Here is a 15,720-nt window from a genome sequence, read left to right as displayed (position 1 = left end):
GGGAGAATGTTATGGGATATAATAATAGAAAGGAAGGAAGTAGAGGCAATGTGAATTCGATAAATTGGAGACCAAGGCCAAACTTAACAAAAGGAAAGCCGAGGTCAATCTCAAGGCTGACCTCGAAAGAAACGAGGTCATTAAGGTAGACCCCAACAACAATAAGACAAGCATATAGACATGGAAAAGAGAGATAAAATATAAGGAAACTTCATTAATAAGTTTGACAAAAACATAGAAGAAACATCATGCTACAATAACACTAAAGGAAACAATGTAAAGAAACGGAGTGAACAACCACTTTAAACTAGTTTTAGCTCGGTAAGTGGTATAGTATTTTGAGAGAAAACGCTCTTGTAACTAAAGTCGAAGAGAATTTTATGTGATTGTAATAAATTACATAATGAAAATTTTCTAGTTCACGATTTTTTTTTTTTTATGATTTGGAGCTTTTTCACGTTAATTTTTGTGTTTTCCATTTTAATGTTTTATTTATTTATTTATTTTGGTTGTTCTTACCTTTTGAAAACTTATTCTTGTCTTAGTAGTGCGAAATTTTTCTCAACATTTTTTACCGGTAAGATTGTTGGTTTGTCATCATAAAGCGGTATCAAAGTAAGAGTATGGGATGTGAGTTTGAGTGTCAATTTACGGTTGAAAATGGGGCAAGGGGGCAAGAGGAGAAAGAGTGCAAAGACATAGTCTACGTTTGAAGTAATCTATTTTGGTAATTTCACCTTGATAAGATTAGGATGTAAACAAAATGTCAAAAAAATAAAGATAAAAGGAAAAGTATATTTCATTTTCGACCCAAAATCTGGGGTCATACATTCAACCAACAACTACAAAGCTATTTCTTTCTTTATTTAGCCATAGTCACCACCACTCGTATTTCAAGCTTCAAAGTGGAGGCCAACTCCGCAAGAAGTAAAAGGATTAAAAGCAATGCATGTTATCTTTGATAAACCCACACCTTTTCTTTTTTTTTTCCCTTTCCTTACAGAAATCGATTTCAATTAGACAACAATTATTAGAGAGCAGCCAAAGTTGATGGGAGATTGCACGAATTGCTACGCTGGATAGTGGAATTTAAAGCATTCTTCTTCCTTTTTCTCCTCACTTTTTGAGACGAAAACCAAGCAGCTTACAAGTGGAAAGATTCAATCTAAAAGATGATACCTTTAGTTTTATAACTTCTTTTTAAAAGTTCTCCTTGTGGAAACGAAACCTTGTTGATCTTGAACTATCGCTGAAGTTCTTGCAGTGACCACGTAATTCCTTTACAAGACTGTATGTTCCACAGTAAAATACACCTGCAAACAACAAGAGTTTGTTGAATTACCACTTCCATTACAACAGTTCGAGCACAGGAATAAATTATCACTCAACCTAAAAGTTTAAGTGTGATTGCAGTGGGTAGAACTATTTAGACTAATAGTTAAATGTATTATAGACTCATGAGAGTTGAATCTAAATTTTGCTATATTTACGATTCTTCTGTATTGTGCTATATTTTGCAATGACCATAAAGTTTAAATTGAGGTTTTGTTTGATAATGTTGTTACTCACCTATTTCGGAACTTTTGTGTTTGGATGCCAACTCTGCGAAAACTTTCTCCCAGTTCGGTCTTCCGAAGTGAGTCCTTATCTGGTGGATACAGATGTGTTAAAAATGCAACATTATGGTAAATTTAGTTGTTTGTGAATTGATTTCATGATTACCCGGCTTCCTGAGACAACGTCCACTTCTTCACCTCTAGATTTCTGAATTTGTTGCAGCATGGTGATGAGCACGGATCGCACATCTCCTTCCTCGTGCATGCAGCTTAAGTGGTTGTGCATTTCTATTATTTTCTGCAGTGATTCAAAATGAGATAAAGTTGATTAAATGCTGGTAGATCGGATATAGAATTGGGTTGTTTTCTTGTTTAAATAAACATCGTCGACATACATCATGATCATACTCAGCAACGTCGTCCATGACGCCTTTAAACCAATCAAACGATGCCTGTTCCTTTGTCACCCAATAGAAATATGCTCTCTTTGGGACCTTTTGAGCATCAGTCTGCAATTATGCTTGGATTAGTTCCCATGGTGACATTTTCTTTTTCCAACTAAATTATCAAACGGTTTAATTTGCTTTACTTACAGCGTGGGAGCCACTTTTTTTTATCTGGTTTAATAAATCTTTCAAAATGCTGATCATTGGAGTAGCCCCAATTCCAAGGCCTATTAGCAATAGAATGTCATAATTCTTGTAACTTTGAGCTGGGGCTCCATAGGGTCCTTTGATCAAAATCTGGGGATATTTCTTACTGCAGATACAAAACAAGCCTACTTAACTAACTCTGGATTGAAAATGCCTTGCAAACTAACTCCGAACAAGACGAGTTTTCGCTCACCTTGATTTTGAAGGAACGTAATCTAAAGATAATTTGGTTTCCTGTCTAACAATTCCCCTCTTCCTCCTTGTACTTTCAGGATCACAGACCTGCATTGCCTCTGTATTTAGTGTGTAGAAATGGATAGAAAAGGAGTAAAATGTGATGAACTTCATACCACGTTCTTCAGGCAAATTTAACAGCATCAGAAAACACAAATAAATAAAGGTCACAAGAGCTTTGACAGTTTAAGTAAATTTACCTTTTGAAATCTGTTTCTGAGCTCTCTTGTCCAATCTCCTACTGCCTGTATATGGACACTCAAATAGTCGTCTCCTGGTGCAGAAGTGATAGAGAATGGATGCCTGAATTCAATGAAAAACATCCCAATTTAAATAATCACACTTCCAAACATCCTTAAATAATCAACTGCTAAACAAAAATAGTTCAAATATAAGATATTACCATTCAAATTTTGATATATCCGGGCACTTAACAAACATATACATTCCACTTTTTTTGTACTCAAATTCTGTAGGTTTCGTCAGGTATAGTGCTAGAACATTTCCTTCATATACTACTCCCTGAAAAGAAAAACCAAGAAAACCAGAAGAATTTGTTTAGTTTGCTCGGCCGAACCTCCAAAAGAAGATAAATGATTTGCAGGTCTCTGTACCTTTATCACATCGACTGGAAGGTAAAATTCACGGAATTTTATAAGAAGTCTCTCAATAAAATACAAAAGTACTGGAACTGCAACGTACATCCATGTCTGTAAATAGATAAAGATGATAACCGTTAAAATTCACTGATTTGTTCAATTTGAACTATTGTTTTGCTCAGAGATTATCCTTCCTGAACTTGCCAATGTTAATAGGAATGAAGACATTAACATTAGATTAGCAGCATTACAATAGCAATAGACTAACCGTTTTCTTGTACCATTCCTCAACCAGGAATATGAAGTAGCCATGAACGATCAGTAGGGCATAGCAGAGAACAAGCAAATGATGTGCATACCAGAAGGCATTGAAGCCTGCCAAATGTTGAAGCAACGGAGGTAACTTGTCTTTATGCCTCCTGAATAAAGGAGTTGCCAATGTAAAGCAAAAGGCCATTATAATGATCATGATGATTCCAGTAATACCAGGAACACTTACAACCAAGTCAAAGTAACTTGGCTTCTTGTAATCAAAATCTGACCCAAGAATTGCCATGAATTTGTCTTTTGGATATGAGATCAATTTTGGAAAATCACAGGCCATATGCATTATAACATGAAGGAAAGTACCCACTGCAATGGCTACAGCAACCACCATATGGAAATGGATATGATCATCAAAAGGGAAAATGGAGTTGAGAAATGTGGATCGAAGTTTGGTTAATGTGCCTCTACAGACAAGAAACAGAATAAGAGCCATATTGAATTTAAGAGTCTCAGCTGCTCCTTTTGCAACACTAACACAATAACCCATCACTTTAAATACCCCCTTATCCCTATACGACATGAATTTCCAAACAAATAAACCCAAATTTATTGCTAGCCACAGTATCAAAACCCAGATTCTTTTCCAATTGGCAATTATAGCTTCTTCCGTTTCCTTCAGAAATTTGCTGGCTGGAGTTTTGCATCTTCCTAGAATCAGGGAAGATGCAAGAAATTTAGAATCTTGGCTCTGTAACCTTTTTTCTTCTTCAGAGCTCCACATTGCTTTCACTAGAGTTTCCATGTCCTCAATCTGTTTACCCACATAAAATCTTTTAGATGAGTTTTAAGAGAAAAGGAATTTCATCTTTCTTTTGTTCTTGAACAAGTACCTCAATAAATCCATTGAGGTCAGGATCAAGCTCTTCCATGATCAGAGATGCGAACGTTTCAGCTTCTCTCTCAAGGTTTTTCAATTTGTTTGCAGAAGCGCTCCATTCTAGTACCGACTTCACCTCTTCCCTCGAGATCTTCCCGTCACCATTTTTGTCACACCTGAAAACACAAAGTTGCTTTAGAATCTCCACTTCAGAAAGGAAAGAGATGTAAAGAGAGATTCATACAAGTCAAAGAATATCCGTAGCCGTGAATCTAAGTCTTCTTTGGTTAGGTCCTCCCAAAAATCTCTCAATTCTTGCAGCGTAATCCCTTTCGCTCCCATTATCCCTCTTCTCCTTGCCAATACATCAAACAATTCCCCACCAAAATCCGTTGAATCCTTTTTCATACCTAAATAAAGTTAAATTAAAAAAAAAAAAACGAATTCCTACTAATTTAGCCAAAAACGAATGGAAAATGGAGATTAATCCCAAAGAGAGAACTAGAACTTCACCAATGCATGCTCCAAATTTGTCTCTGGAAAGTTTTCCATCAGGAGCTAGTTGACGAAAACGCTTCTCAGTTGCTTTCCATGCTTCCTCTTCTTTTCCGTCTTTGAAACCATCCAGAAACCTCAACATGCTAAACTCCTTCCGTCGTCTTCTTATTCCGACAAGCGGCTGAGAAGTCTCGGCGACGGTCTTCTTCACATCGTTACTGTAGTTGCTCTGCTTCGAGTCCGGTTGGTTTAAATCTCTCCGTTCGGCGGCTTTCTCATCTGTCGCCATGTGATCGATTTCAATGCTCTCCAGTACGCATTCTCCTGCATTTTCTTTTACCGGTTTTTTATCTGCGCACTCCATCGGCGTTTTTCTTCAGAACTGCAAAGAAAAAGAACGGAGAAAGGAGTTGTTGAGTTGAGATTTGTAGTTTTATTCTGTGGTTATGGTGATTTGAACGATGGACAGAGTGTTCGAAGGAAGGTGGAAGATCATGGCATGAAAGTGGTGGTCGACGTCCAGTGAGAGTCTAAAACACAGAACAACAAGTCTAAATAAATAGCAAATTTAAGTGGTTTTTTCAAAATAATAATAAAAACACAAAAATTCATTACACTCGATAAAATATAAATATTTTTTCGATTTTGATATTTTTTTTATAATTTTCTTAAATTTTTAAATATTCGTTTCTACTTTTTATTTGTTTATTTGTTTTATTTTTTTATTCTACAAGTTAGATATGAATCTCTCATTGTTAGAAAAAATGTGTTTATTTATTTATTTAAAGAAATAAAAGTAGATAATTATTAAATCATCAAACTAATCGATTACTTATTTATTAAGTTATCTCAAATTTACGATGTATTTTAGTTCTTTGTTTTATATATAATGTTACAACGACTTAATTAAATTTATCGATACGAACAAAAGTAGTCTTTATTTAAAGTACACCTCTCAAATTTTTTTCTTAAAAAAAAGTTCACTTTTTATATGAAGAACTTACTGAATGTCTTATGAACCAAAATTGATAAAAGTATCGAAAAAAAATAAGTCTTATTAAAGTATAGAGATTAAACCAACTTTTTTTTAAAATAGTTGGCTAGGTATAGTTTTTGAGTTTTAAAAAAAATGGTTCTTTTTATTATAATAAGATATGATATGATATGATATTTTAAATTAGAAATATAGTTTTGATTTTTTATCTATTGTCTCTCCCTGTTTTCTTTCCCAATCTTCTTCTTTCTCTCTTTCAAGTATCAACCATATATCAAAGGCATTTTGTGGAGGACCTTGCACTTACATGTTAGGATAAGTGATATTCGTCTAAGTTCATAATAGACAATTTTTTGACGAAATTGGTGGAAAGCCAAATGGAAATGCATTTGTTGGTCCTTTAAATCATGTCTTGATTGTTTGAAAGGGGACAATTATGAGTTGAATTATTCACTACATAAAAACCACCATATTAAAAATTAAAGTATACATGATTTCTAAGTATGTTTTCGTATATATAATTATTAACTTTTTTTTATGTGTTTTGATTTTAATCCCTTGCATTGATTCGTATATATTGGTTTTGATCTAAATGAAAAGGTAAGGAAACAATTTTCTTATCATACTTGAAAGATGAGAGAGCCAATAACATCCAATTAGTTCCTTTGTTTTTTTAGGAAACTTTGTCTTTGTCATTCTATTTAAAAGAGGGGGGAAAAACTAGTTAAACCATTTTCTAAATATCAACAATTACAATTAATTAGTTATATAATTTATAAATTTATTTTAAAACTCAATTTGAAAGATTGTTTAAATTAGGTTTTAAATACAAAAGTATAGATTATATCTAATTTTGAGATGGCCTTAAAACACGTATTTGATAGAAATTTTGAATAGGCAACTGAACTAACTGTCAAAAGGAATAATGAGATTACAGTTTTTTGTGTTGATGTGTTTGGATGGCACGTCGCAGTTCTGAGTTCACACGTAGGGATGCGAATTGCAAATTAATAAATAAATAAATAAAAACAAATGCTAACAACTTAATTACTTCACATTTTCTGAAAAAGAAAATAATATGAATAATTTATTTGTTTATATAATAAGTGGATTTTTAGATTACACGAACTCTCACGTATATGCATCTTTTAAATAAGAAAAACCCACCACTATATTTTACTAATAGTTTCTTAATTACATTATCAGTTTAGGATTTCCGCCTATTAATTGCAATATTTGAAAAAATTAAACTCATTGCTTTATCTTTTTTTTTTTCTTTTTCTTTTTTCCAAAAATTAGTAAATTTGGACATTACTTCTTATTTAAAAGAGGAATTATATCTTGAAAAAAGTCTAAAATACTTTCAATGATTCACGGACTTGATTATCACTTAATTACTTTGTATTTTTTTTTTCTAATTTTAGTTAGTCTTCTAAGATAGCCCAGCATGTGATTACTATAGGATTGTTGTTTGATTAGCTTTTACTCTTTTTTTATTATTATCAATTTTAGTTAATCTTTTGAAATGGTCAATTGATTAACTTCTAATTGTCATTTGATTAATTTTTTTGTGTCATGGTAATTTTTTATATTGTTTGATTGTCTTTTGATTACCTACTATTATTTGACATATCTAATTTCTATTTCATGTCGATTGTTATATTTTGAATTTAATTATTATATTTGTGCCTAGTTTTTAATATAATAGATAGTAGTTTTTGATAGTCATTTGATTTTCAACTTATATTAGCGTATAAAATCCTTTTATTTTTGTCGATTAGTTAGTCATTCAATTGACTTCTAAATTTCATATAATTACTTTATATTCTTTTTCGCACAACTTATAGTTTTTAGTTTAAAAATCACTAAATAAGGTATTAATCACATGACAATCAAATAAGGTATTAATCACACGACAATCAAATAGAAATGAGAAATTACTTCAAAATATCTAAGGAAATCACAATGTACCTAATATCATGCAATTAGATAGAAATTAGACAATCTGTAATTTAACAATTAAATGAATAATGAACCATGACTATTCTGCCTCTTGACTAAGACCAATTACTTAAGCAAACTCCATCAAATACGACTATACCATCAACCAAACCCCTAATGTACAGAGCTACGTTCAAAATGAAACCTCTGAAACTGAGACCAAACTCATCCAGAAAGACACAACCCCTAAACACGAGACCCACTCATCGAAAATCATCTCAACTCACCATAGACCCACGTGGCACTAAATCGATCATTGATCGTTGTTGATCAAAACCCCAAAGCAAAGTACTTCACATCTAATGAAATTCCCGTGACAATCGTATCGAAATCATATGGCAATTATATAAATAATTGGGTGCTAACGAGTGAAAATTCTCGACAAAACTAAAACAACATTTAAAAATATGTTGCTAATATTGTCTAAGAACTTCATGTCTACCAAAAGGAATATCTTAAGATTACATTTGGTATATATATATATATATATATAAGTATACAATACCAAAAGATGATAATCAAATAAAAATTAAAACATCGGTAAGATAGCAATCACATGACAATTAAATTATACACAGACGATATAATCGCCAATAAAAAGAATTACCCATTAAAAGTATATGGATAAGCAAATGATAAAACCAAACACTTTTCGAAGCAGTCATAACCAGTAAATAGGAAAAAAAAATCAAAAGACATGTACGTTATTCTTACGTAATAATTAATTTATTGCCTTATATTGTTTGTCCCATAGTAATTTGTATTTTACAAGTGTCATTCCATTGCATTTTTCCATCTACTTTAACATGATGATACATCTAGTTGGTTGTATAATTGTTCAACATTAACGTTGAAGAACACCACAAACACCAAAACCTTAAAAGAGCACTTTAAAATCATTATTGGGAGAAGAAGAGGTGGAGACTAAGTTTTTTTTAAAAAAAAAAAAAAAAACAACAAAAAATCAAATATATGAGACACATTAAACATCCAAAATGCACAAACAAATACGTGGTTTGTCAGATTATAATCATCGAAAAAGTATCCATTAACTTCTCTCTAAAAATGCAAAATTAGCTCTCTCTAAGCGTGGTGTTTGACTATCTCTAAATTTTAATTTCCACTTTTTAAGTTTTTCGCTATTCAAACCCTGAAACGAGAAAGAATGAAATAATTTTAAAATTATCATTAAGTGTACGTAATTTACTTTATTGCCCTCATAAATAATTTTATATAAGTGCAATTTTTAAAAACCGCAGTGTTATGCTTGGAAATAGACAAATATATTTTGCTCTCTAATGCAATATAATTTCATGTTTATTTATAGAATTCAAAAGTTCAAAAGAAGAGCTACCATAATATAATTTAAAATCTCGCTTTTATTTTTAGAAAAAAGAAAAAAAAGAAATATAAAAAGTTATAATATTTCTTAAGTTTCAACAAAATCACCCTTTAAATAAATTAAGAATCAACAACAAATGTCTTCGTCAAATTATAAAATATTTACACATTACTGATTGATCAAATTATTGCACCTAATCAACTATATTTTGACTTCTCTCACCAAATAAATACACATTTTTTTTCTTCAAAATCTAACAACCAATACAAAAAAAAATTTAGTAAATGATGTAAACATTTATAAATATAACAGTTCCACAGCTCACCCTTTAGAAAGGCTGAACGTGCCCCAGCAAAGACTTGAACTTTTTTAATAAACAGGTAATTACCAATTTAGAAGAACATAATGTTAATATATCTTTTCTCACACAGTATAAACACAAGTTTATGTAATAAATTAAGTGTATGGATAAAGATGAGATGACAACTTATTATTATTTTTGAATTGGGGAAGTTGAGAGCTTCAATTATTGGGGCCTAGGGGAAAAGGTACAGTTGCTTTTTAAATTATTACTTGGTTTAAGTTTGAATTATTATTATTTTCAAATAAAATAAAGTAAGTACAAATTAAACTAACACGTGAATCTCAATGTAAATACATAATAGTAAATACGTGTAATGTGTCACGGTTGTTAATTAGGATGTGTTATTCATAAACGCATGTTCATCGTCTCTCCAACCCTCTTTTTAATTATGTTTTAATTTCATTGTCTTATGTATTTCATGTATGTTAGTTTACTTTCTTTATACTAATTTCTTTTACGAGTTATCACTTGTCACTTTGAGATGGAAGAGTGACATTCTTAAAAAATGCTTATAATACTAATCATTATACCTTCATACTTAGGTTGTAAATTATTAAGTTGTTAGTTTTACGATAAATTTTGTTTTCTCAACTATACTTTTAAACTATTACAAAAACCTTTTTCTCTAAACTCATATTCTAAAACCAGTTTCTTAATAAACGGGTGTGGTGTGGTTGGAAGAAAAGCTCATTTTGTGCCACCGACTATTCGAATTTGGATCGGCACTAGAGTATTATGACGGTCTATATTATGTTGATAGACAATTGTATTGGTCTATCAAAGTCTACACCCTTTTGTTCACAACCAAGAAAACATTATAAACTACCATATATCAACAACAACATTATCTAACAAGCATTTCTATCTACAACAAAAAATGTTATCACTATATATCATTGATATCATTTTCTGTCAAATGTCCATAAGCAACTATAAGTATCTACGAGCAACAAAACATTATACAAAAAAAAAAAAAATTATAATCAAAAACACATGTATAATGATAGAGAGCAATACAAGAAAACTTTTTAAAGTTGCAACTATCGATTATATTTAAAAAAAACTACAACAATCATTCCAAATTAAACTACTTCTAAAGTTTAGTAAAAGAATTAGATATGTGGGCGCACACATATATAATTATACTTAGCTATCGTGGATTAGGTTAGTTCCACATTGTGGATATATAGGATAAGTGAAACTTTAGTGCAATCAGTTTAAGCCATATTATAATGACTACTTATTATAATGACTACTAAAAATATCAACCAAAAAAAAAATTACTACAAAAGAAAACAAAACATATTTACCAAAATTGTTTTAACTTTTTAAATAAAAAATTAATATCAATCCGATTAAAGTCTCTTATGGTAATGATTTTGTTTATATAATAAAAAATTATATCTTTTCTTAAATTTTAAAAATAAAAAATTATGACTTTCAATTTTCAAAATTTGGCTTTCCATCTTTTTAACTATTTATATACTTTTTTAAAAACTAAAAAATAGTTAAATATCATTGACAATAAGATCTCTATAATTCATTTAATTCAACATCTACCAACAAGTAGTAATTTGTTTTATTCATAAATTCATCGTTTTCTAGATTACATGAAATAAACATATAAAATGTTTTAAATAATTGATGTTCATGGGTCCTAAATAAATGGTCACATTCAAATACATGGACAAAATTTGAAAGGATCCATTTGAATTATTTTATTAAGGGAACAGACAAAAACTCATACAACTATACTCCTAAAATTAAAGTTCGATTAAGCTTAATTGGTTAAGTTTTAAATTTGTATATTTAGAATCCCTCATCTTAAGTTTTGGGGTAATAGATCTTTAAACAAATGTTGTCTACTAATTACAGTAACATATTTTCGTATTTGTGTCTATTATTATATTTAAAAATCAAATAATCTATCGAGAGTAAAATCAAATGGTTTACTTTAAATCGTGTGTCTAAAAAATTATATATTGTATTTATTAATTTATTTATATATTAGAAATTAAATTGAAAGTTTATAGATTTATTAAATATTTTGTAAAGTTAGGTGAAGTTGAAGGGAAAGTCCAATAATATTGTTTCAAGTATAGAAAACTTTTGATTATAGTCAAACAAAACAAAGAGAAAAAAGGGGTGATGATGCCTAAAAGTAAAAGCTTAAAAATAACATAAACTAACAAAACTATCTTTACTTACATAATGGAGTGCATGATGTAAAGCGATGCATATGTTTGTCGTGGGAAAAAATTAGTCCTACACTTTAGTATGAATTTTGAATATTGAATAAAACAATAATATCAATCACATAATAATATGTCAAATGCTAATTATACGAATTTGAAAATTCTAATCTCATTCTACATCTTTTACTACAAATTTGATACTTAGGTTATGTCAACAGCATCAGGGAATGTCACACATTTTATATTATTCTTTCCCAGTAAAAAAAGAAAAGAAGAAGAAGAAGAAGAAGTTATTTCTTCAAAACTGCAAAATGTTTAGCTTCTACTTTTTCTAGTGAGATTGGTAACTGGGCTCTTAAAAGCCCATGAGTCCGATTAGCCCACTAGGCCTTTTAGCCGATTGTTAATTACTTTATCCAAACTATGAAGTTCTTTTTTTTTTTTCATTTATTATGATCATTTTTTGTCCATGAAGATTGTGTTGGTTTGGTCATAATATTTCAATTTTTTTCTTTACCGTAATATTTATAAAAAAAATTTCTTTTTGGGCATATCCTCTAACTTGTCTTTATTCTAAGAAAAATACATTTATTTATATTGAATTTTTTATTTTACTTGCATACTTTGAAAAACTAACCATTTTCATATTATTTTTCCTGTCGTGTTTTTTTGTTTCTTTTTGATAAATTCTCAAAAGAAAAAGAAAAAAAAAGGAAAAATTACAAGCGGAAGAATAAAAAATAAGGGTTTCAAGTAGAATAGTCTAAATTGGTATATTAAATTTAATAAATTGAGAAATTTTGATGAGTATAGTTGATGAAAATTTATGAAAAAATATGAAAATAAAATAGTTGAATTAAAAACTAGAATATGGATATTTCAAATAAGAGTTTGAAACAACGTACTAAGAATCTAATAATAAGAAAGAAAAACTAGTTCAATAAGGAAAACTTGCATATTTTTTCGGCTATGTTCAACACGTCCACGACGACTACATTTAACGCATCTCTTAAACTTCATTTGAGAAAGAATTCTTTTTTTTTTTTTTTTTTTGTGGGATGATGACAACTTCAATTTGTGTATCATTAAATATTTGTAACAAATCACATAACCTAAAACGTATTATGCAATAGTATATACGTAAGAAATCAAAGAAAATACTAATTGGATTGAGAAAAAAAATAAAGAAAACAATACGAAACATGAAGGAAAAATATGAATAAAATGTATATATTTGAAATTTAACTACAATTTATGTATTATTGAATATGTGCACTAGTATATATATAACAAATCACATAACATAAATACGAATAAGATGTATATATTTGATAAATCACGTAATAAAAGTAGATTAAATAGTGATATATAAATGTATATATTGTTCACGGAAGCTTTACTAAACAAAAATATGAATAAGATGACCAAAACATACCGTAATTAAACAAAATATTAAGAACATGAAAAAAAAAGTATTTGGATTTATTATTGAATACATACAGTAGTATATATATGGAACAAATCACATAATATAAATGTATTATTCAGTGGTATACCATAGTATATACGAATGACGGGACATTTAATAAAAAAATCTATGTTGAACATGATAGAAAGATGTACTGAACAATAAAAAAAAAAGTGATAAACATGATCAGAATATGTTGTAAACGGTGAAGGACGAAATAAATTGAGGAAAACAAAAACAAAATATGAGGAATTAATTTTTTATATGAGGAAGACAACTAACCGGAATTGAGGAAGGCAACTAACCAGAATTGAGGAAGACAACTAACATGAAGATCAAGGAGAACAAAAGAACGAAATAAATTGAGAAACTGATGGACAAAATCAAGAAATGGTGAAGAGCGAAATTGGAAATGAAAACGGTGAAAGACGTTTTAGCCAGAATCAGACTTGCTTGAAGGCTCCAGAATTGATTGAAGAAATTACTGGAATTGATGAAAAATTTGTTGTCAGCGTCATATTAAAATTGATGATGTTTTACGTGGTGATGAAAATTAGGGGTGAGCATCGGACGGTCGGGGTCGGTTTTCCGACCAAACCGCCCCGAACCGACTACAAGTCGGCACGGAAGTATGAAAACCGGCCTCGACCGCCGGTTCTAACCAAACCGACCGGTCCAACCGGCGGTCGGTTCGGTTCGGGTCGGTCGATTTTTTCTTTCTTTCTTTCTTTCTTCCTTTCTTTCCTTCCTTCCTTCCTTCCTGTTTCTTCTCCTCCTCCTCCTTCCTTTTCTATGTTCATTGCTTTCTTTTTGATAAACAAACGATTTTAAAAACTAAGAATGACGTTATTATGTTTTATTTCACTTTTTAATTTCAATAAAAAAAGTCTACGATATATATTCTATATTGTCTTAAAATCATATAATTGTGATTAAAAAATAAAATCAAGTTCTATTAATTTCAATGCTTAGTTCATAGGTATTACACAAATTAATAAAATAAACAACATAAAAATAAGAATCTAGACATACTACCAAAAGAAATATATATATATAAAATATTATAGGGTTAGAAACATCCAAGTTCAATTCAGTTCACCACATTACTATTAATAGTCACAAATACAACCAAAGTATGAAACAAAAACACTATGATAATCTAGTCAATAGAAATATTACAAGTCTTGGATCAGAATTAGTTAATAATCGATAATTGACAACTTATCAAAATCTGGAAGGTCTTCAAGCTCCTTTTCATTCTCCATAACCACCCGAAATCCTACATAATCAATATGAAGAATTTACTAAATAATTTAAGATTTCACTAAAGTTACACATTACAACTACAAAAGATATCATGTAAAGATTTGAAAATACCTTCTTCAAATTTTGAAGCCTCTTCCAATTCATGTTGAAATTGAAGATGTATTGGATCAGAATTTAGCCAATTTTGAGTACATATGAGAGCCTCCTTTTAGGAGCCAATGAGCAGCGTGATGAGTCAACAACATGTCCTCCAGTACTAAAAGCCGACTCAGACGCTACAGTAGAAACTGGAATAGCCAAAATATCTCTAGCCATTTGACCAAGAACCTCAAATCGATCACTGTTCATCTTCCACCACTGTAGTATGTCAAAATCACCTTCGGTCCTAACGTTGGCTTCCAACAAATAGATATCAATCTCCGATGATCCCTGTTCGAAAGGTGTAGTAGAATCATTTTCAAATTCCTCAACAATCGTGTCGTAGACAAAATCTTCACCCACATTTTCATTCGAATCAAAATCAATATTAGCATCCAAGCCTGAAACAGTTTGTGTACTAGTTGTACTAGTACTACTACATCCTTGTCTACTCCCACTTCGAGTAGTACTATACTCATGAAAGAGACGTCTACAACATTGTTCCACTACATTTCCCATGGATTCAGCAATCTCGGGACCAAAAAAATTTTTCAAACAAAAAGATACAAATCTTAATTTCTTTCGAGGATCCAACACAATAGCAACATACAACAACAAATTATTCTTTTCATTGTTTCCCCAATATTTCTCGAATTTTTCCTTCATGTTATTAGCCATTCCAACTAACAATGCATTTGCACTACCCGCATTCAAACGTATACAATTCTGAACCACTGTAATATGATGGAAAACCAAGTTCGAAGTAGTATACAAAGAACCCGAAATCTTTAATGTGACATCATAAAATACTTTTAAAAATCGTATTAACATCCTAGCATTTGTCCAATCTTCCTTATTCGGTGACATATCATGTCTATACGAGGCATCTTCATCTTCTAATCTATCAAAAGCTTTTTCAAACTTAACAGCAGCTTCAAGCATCATATATGTGGAGTTCCATCTTGTAGGAACATCAAGACACACATAACTCTTACAAGCAATTTTTTCAAGTTCAATGCACTTTTTAAATTTCAAAAAACGAGCAGGAGAAGACCTTATAAATCGCACAACATATCGAATCCTATCAATACAATCATTATGTTCCTTAAAAGCATTAGTTACAATAAGATTCAATATATGGGCACAACAACGAACATGCAGAAATTCCCCACCAAACAATAATCCTTTATTGAATCTCTTTAAAAGATAAGCAGCAGCAGTGTCATTCAAACTTGCATTATCAACCGTCAAAGTCATTACCCTCTCAA

General features: G+C 30.5%; 2 protein-coding genes across 2 annotated transcripts; both read right to left on the bottom strand.

Moving 5' to 3' along the window:
• Nucleotides 1-775: 775 nt before the first annotated feature.
• On the bottom strand, nucleotides 776-5,230 carry LOC103501891 (putative respiratory burst oxidase homolog protein H). The gene is made up of 13 exons (XM_008465634.3): nucleotides 4,700-5,230; nucleotides 4,431-4,596; nucleotides 4,200-4,362; nucleotides 3,311-4,120; nucleotides 3,058-3,153; nucleotides 2,847-2,965; nucleotides 2,644-2,746; nucleotides 2,403-2,491; nucleotides 2,150-2,315; nucleotides 1,952-2,065; nucleotides 1,723-1,854; nucleotides 1,570-1,648; nucleotides 776-1,313 (listed from the first exon to the last, which is right to left on the bottom strand). Exons 1-13 carry the CDS (start codon nucleotides 5,046-5,048, stop codon nucleotides 1,201-1,203), a joined length of 2,499 nt encoding a protein of 832 aa, XP_008463856.2. The 5' UTR covers nucleotides 5,049-5,230; the 3' UTR covers nucleotides 776-1,200.
• A 9,359-nt stretch (nucleotides 5,231-14,589) lies between these two features.
• Nucleotides 14,590-15,709, bottom strand: LOC127143972 (zinc finger BED domain-containing protein RICESLEEPER 2-like). The gene is made up of 2 exons (XM_051079284.1): nucleotides 14,705-15,709; nucleotides 14,590-14,601 (listed from the first exon to the last, which is right to left on the bottom strand). The coding sequence occupies exons 1-2, from the start codon at nucleotides 15,707-15,709 to the stop codon at nucleotides 14,590-14,592; spliced, it is 1,017 nt and encodes a 338-aa protein (XP_050935241.1).
• Between the last annotated feature and the right edge of the window lie 11 nt (nucleotides 15,710-15,720).

Source organism: Cucumis melo, chromosome 11 (assembly GCF_025177605.1).
Source record: "Cucumis melo cultivar AY chromosome 11, USDA_Cmelo_AY_1.0, whole genome shotgun sequence".
NCBI classification, from domain to species: domain Eukaryota; kingdom Viridiplantae; phylum Streptophyta; class Magnoliopsida; order Cucurbitales; family Cucurbitaceae; genus Cucumis; species Cucumis melo.
The sequence above is the reverse complement of the archived record's forward strand: the minus strand, read 5'-3'. Positions and strand labels throughout refer to the sequence as shown.